The sequence below is a fragment of the Arachis ipaensis genome, chromosome B06 (assembly GCF_000816755.2).
Source record: "Arachis ipaensis cultivar K30076 chromosome B06, Araip1.1, whole genome shotgun sequence".
NCBI lineage: Eukaryota > Viridiplantae > Streptophyta > Magnoliopsida > Fabales > Fabaceae > Arachis > Arachis ipaensis.
Genome location: NC_029790.2, coordinates 128,139,098 through 128,144,331, shown reverse-complemented (window position 1 = coordinate 128,144,331; position 5,234 = coordinate 128,139,098). Strand labels below are relative to the sequence as shown.

The window sequence follows — 5,234 nt, the reverse complement described above, 5'->3', positions numbered from 1 at the left end:
GTAAAAAAATTAAAAAATAAAAAATCTATTACGAATTTACAATACCTTCCCAATAAGGAGAGGCCACCAAACTAAACCCAGAGGCTTCAACGGCGTCAATCAACTGGCGAAGGCCAACGCCAGCGTCAACGGTAACAACGGAATTGGCAACATCAATCTGTATTTGACGGTTATAACGCTCTGTACTAATAACAAAACTGTTTTGAACCGCTTGGTCAGGACAGGCGAGCTTGGGGATGGTATGTGAGAATTTTGTGACCACCTTCGCTTTCAGATTGTGTTCCACAGCAAACGAGACGGCCACGTGAAGCTCTTGTTCCGTTGTTGGGTAGGTTGCGTTGAGGGCATAACAGTCTTTTCGATCACCCCATTTTCCATAGCTGTTGTGAAGAATACAAAATGTTTGGTTGCATTGAAGTGGGGATTCTGGAATCCGAGCCTCAATGGTTTGAATCGTTAACGGAAGTATGTGATTGAAAGCAAGAAGGCACCAAATCAAAAAGGTAAAGCTAAAGCTATCCATTTGATTTGTGATTGGCGGTGAGGTTTAATTTCTGTGACGAATATATAGGAATAGAAACATCATTTTATTTGGTTAATTAAGGAATGTTTTTATCATGGTTCTGAAAACCGAACCGGACCGGCCGGTTCAACCGGAAAAACCGGGAACCGGTCACTTAACCGGTCCGAGTAAGGTCAGAAACCGTTTGGTAGAAAACCGGTGAAAAAACCGGTCGAACCGGCGGTTAACCGGTAAACCGGGAGAACCGTTCGGTTTTTTTACGGTTTATTGGACCAGAGGATGGAGAAGAGGTTTTTGTCTCCACAAAGGTTCATTGCTATTTCTATTCTTGATTAATATCACGATATTTAAATTATATCACATAATTACTTTTTTATTAATCCAAAATGTTATATTTTTATTTTTTTAATTATATCTTATTATTGATTCTGCTTATGATTTCTTACCATTATTAATTAATGAAAAAAATATATTAAAATGTTCTAAAGTCAATTTTATATATTCACTAAAAGATGTCAAAATAATAAAAACAATAACGCTCTACATCTAAGTAAAATATTTAATTAAATCTAACTAAGTTATTATAGCAACTTTTAAAATCACGCACCTCCTTCTCCTTCTCCTTCTCCTTCTCCTTCTCATTCTCCTTTTCTTTCTCTGGTTCTTTCTCCTTCTTCTCCTTCTTCTCCTCCTCTTCTTCTTTCTTCTTCTTTTTCTTCTAAATTCGCGCATGCATGTTCTTCTTCTTCCCTTCTTCTTTTCCTCATCCTTCTTCTTCTTCTTCCAAATTCGCGCACGCAAATTCTTCTTCTTTTCCTTTTTCGTTATCGTCATCACCAATAACACCAACATTTTACAAATATCTTTATTAGTTATAATTTTCTCTAATGCCATCATTAAATAATTTCGGTTCATTTTTTAATTTATTTCGGTTTATTTATATGTTAATTGAGTTTCACTTGATGCTACTGATAAGTATTAACTAAATTTTTTATTTCTTAAGTAATTTCGATTCATTTCTTAGTTTAATTGAGGTTCATTTGGATACAGAAATAAATTCGATGTGTTTTTGTTAATGATTGAATCTTTTTTACTGTTTGTTCAAATCTGAACTAATTTCGATTCATTTGTGTGTTAATTGAGGTTCACTTAATGCTGCTTTGATCAAATTTTTATTCCTTAAGTAATTTTGGTTCAAACACATCAAATTTATTTTTGGATCCAAATGAACCTTAAATAAACTGAGAAATGAACCGAAATTACTTAAATAATAAAAAAATTGGTCAATACTTATCAGCAGCATCAGGTAAACTTTAATTAACACACAAATGAACCGAAATTAGTTCAGTTTTGAACAAACAGTAAAAAAGACTCAATCATCAATAAAAACACATATAATTTATTGAGTAAAGGACAAATAGGTCCCTGACCTTTTTTTCTGCGGATATTTTTGTCCCCAAAGATTGAAAAATACATTCATGTGCCTGACCCTTCCAAAACGCGGACAAATTTACCCATCTGTTGAAGTGACTCCGTTGGACTCAACGAAAAATGCTGACGTGGCTCCCGTGACGCTGACCTGGCCGTTACGGGAGCACACGTGGCATGTAACTTTTTAAAACAGGACATATTAGTCCTCTCACACTAAAATGTGTAGCTTTTCAAAACAGGACATATTAGTCCTCCCACCTCAAAACGACATCGTTTCATCCAAATCCCCAATCTTTCACATTTATGAAACTGTTTCCTTATGTATTTATATGTCAAAAAATAAACACCATGTGAAAGTCCATCCCTTATAACAGTGATGCCCAGTCCTCTGTATATTCTTTTTAGTCCCTCTTTTCTCCATACATTCTTGGCAACAATTATAGGACCTTTATGTGGTTGTTCTATCAAGTGTTTTTCATTGCGACGAAGCTGAAGGCGAATTTTGACCAACTCTATTGGGGAAATGATTAGGCTCTGGAGGACACCTGTGCCAACTCCTCCTAATGCTACACCCTTGAAGGAAGGAGGGTCATTAGGAGAAACAGATTTGCCAAATACCCTTGAGAGAATTGCATTAGTTTAAAAAACCATAGCATTTTGAAATGTAACAGAGGCCAAAGGTGCACCCATGCCACGATAGAGAGAAGCAGGTCCTTCCTTAGCCAAAGCATTTCTAAGAATGGTGAATGCTGATGATGAGCCATGGCCACCGGTGTTTAAGACCTGTTGCCTTATTCGAACTATGTCTAATGGATGACCAGATACTATCCCAACAATTCCTCCAAATCCTCCTGCTACAAACTCCCTTCCCCAACTTGTTGCATGAAATTCTGCCCAGAGATCCATTTTCTTCTTTCCTCTGTTTAAATTATGTGCTACAAAATGTTGAAAAAGATCCCAACAATTCGGGTTTGCTACAATGCTATGTTTTTTCCAAAGCTTGATTTTTTTTCCTGATTAACAAACCCAAGAGAAACAAAATTGATTGAAAATTAAAAGTTTCCACAATTTATGAAGAACATGTAAGAACTCCTCATAATTCTAGAAAAATTGCTACACTCTCAAATAGAATCAACAACTTACCATAAATTGCATATGGAGGAAATGGCTCTGGCCGAGGAGGAAGTTGCCATCCAGGGCGGCGGAGGGGTTGAATTTCCCACCGACGGCAAGTGGCGCTGGCGAAGCTGCAGTTCTACATCGAGGCAGTGGTGACAAGGTTGGCACCGTCGCAAAGGAGGAAGGAGAGGACACCGTGCATGATGGAGGTGGCTGGATCCTGAGCGGCGAGGACGGCGTCGCGAGTGATTCCACGGGTGTGCTTCGCGGTGGCGTTGTTGCAACACAAGGAGCACCGAACGGTCATGTGGAGGCAACGCTGAGTTCCGACAGTGATCCTTGCAGAGATTGGTTCTGTCGTGCTTCTTCGATTGTGGCCAAGCCACCACTACTGACGGCGGCGGTCTTCTCTGGGAGCACGAAGATGAGACTAGAACAGAACAGTGGGACACGGTGGTTATGGAGGGTGCGCATGGGAGGGGAGTAGAGTGTGTTAGGGTAAGCAAGGGAGTGGAGAGGGAGGGGGATGGGACAAGGAGAGGAGGGGCAGCGTAAGTGGTGGTGGAAGAGGGAGTCAGGGGGCAGGAGGTGGTTGGGGTTGGAGGTGGCTGAGGACAGTGACCCATTTCACCGTTTATGTGGAAGGATTAGGGCTCATAAATGTGAAAGATTGAAAATTTGGGTGAAACGACGTCGTTTTGGGGTGGGAGGACTAATATGTCCTGTTTTGAAAAGCTACACGTTTTGATGTGAGAGGACTAATATGTCCTGTTTTAAAAAGTTACATGGACGTGTGCTCCCGTAACGGCCAGGTCAGTGCCACGGGAGCCACGTCAGCGTTTTCCGTTGAGTCCAACGGAGTCACTTCAACAGAGGGGTAAATTTGTCCGCGTTTTGGAAGGGTCAGGGACATGAATGTATTTTTCAATTCTTGGGGACGAAAATGTCCGCAGAAAAAAAGGTTAGGGACCTATTTGTCCTTTACTCTAATTTATTTTTGAATTCAAATAAACTTCAATTAAACTAAGAAATAAATCGAAATTACTTAAGGAATAAAAAATTTGATCAATACTTATCAGTAGCATCAAGTAAATCTCAATTAATTCACAAATGAACCGAAATAAACTAAAAAATGAACCAAAATTATTTAATGATAGCACAAAAAAAATCAGAACTTAACAAAATATTGGTATTATTAGTGATTACGATAACGAAAGAGAAAAAAAAGAAAAAGAGAAGGAGAAAAAGGAAAAAGAGAAGACGAAGACAAATGATATATTTTGCATTATTGAATTGCCGTGTGTATACGTTTATGTGATGAAAATGATTTTTATTAAGTTTGGGACAACTTAATTAGATTTAGTTGGTAAAAATACTTGAATATGTAGTTAGACTTTAATTAAACCACCTCGCTTGTTATGATGAGTCAGCATTTAGATTAGTTCTTCAAGTGGCTATTTATTTTGTTAGATTAAATTATACATACCATTAACACCAATGCAACAGAAAATAATTCATGAAATTAAAAAAAAAATGAAATTCTGTAATCATCGTATTATTGCTGTACGCAACAGAAATCATTCATAAAATTGTTTCGTGGCGGCTTTATGAAATTCTGTAGTGCTCTGTTCGACGTATAAACACAATAGCCTATAGAAAACTTTTTAAGTATCTCGAATATTATGGCCACGAAGTTACCATTATTATTATTATTATTTCTCGTCTCGTACTATATGAAATCTAAATATTAAATTTTAGATATTTTATTTATAAAAATTATGATACTATATGGTGAGTCATTTCTCTTAACAAAAATTTAAAGTGTTAAATTAAAACACATGAATAATTATATATCATACACTAAAAAAAATAATTATATATCTAATCATCACCGATAAAAATAGCAAATTAAGATAAAATTTCCATGTCTTGCAATTGCAAACGTATTAATGACGATTATATTGCTTGTAAGAATATATGTCGGATTAGATAGGATTGCTTCAAATAATTTCTTGTGGCTTGCTTTAATTTTACGGCAAAATAACCCTTTCACTCTTAATTTAATTACAATTCAGTCACCCAAAAAAAAAATTAATTACAATTTTCCTCTTCAGCCTTTAATATTTTCCCTTTTTAAGCTGTGACTTTTACGTACTTCTCA

General features: G+C 36.8%; 1 protein-coding gene and 1 pseudogene across 1 annotated transcript in view; both read right to left on the bottom strand.

The window, feature by feature from the left end:
- The window catches only part of LOC107605189 (L-gulonolactone oxidase 3-like), a 5,810-nt gene extending 5,070 nt beyond the window's left edge, over positions 1 to 740 (bottom strand). The window contains exon 1 of the mRNA XM_016306973.2: positions 46 to 740. Coding sequence (XP_016162459.1) covers positions 46 to 523 — 478 coding nt within the window. The 5' untranslated portion in view covers positions 524 to 740. The remainder of the gene's footprint in view (positions 1 to 45) is intronic.
- LOC107647541 lies at positions 2,168 to 3,014 on the bottom strand (annotated as a pseudogene).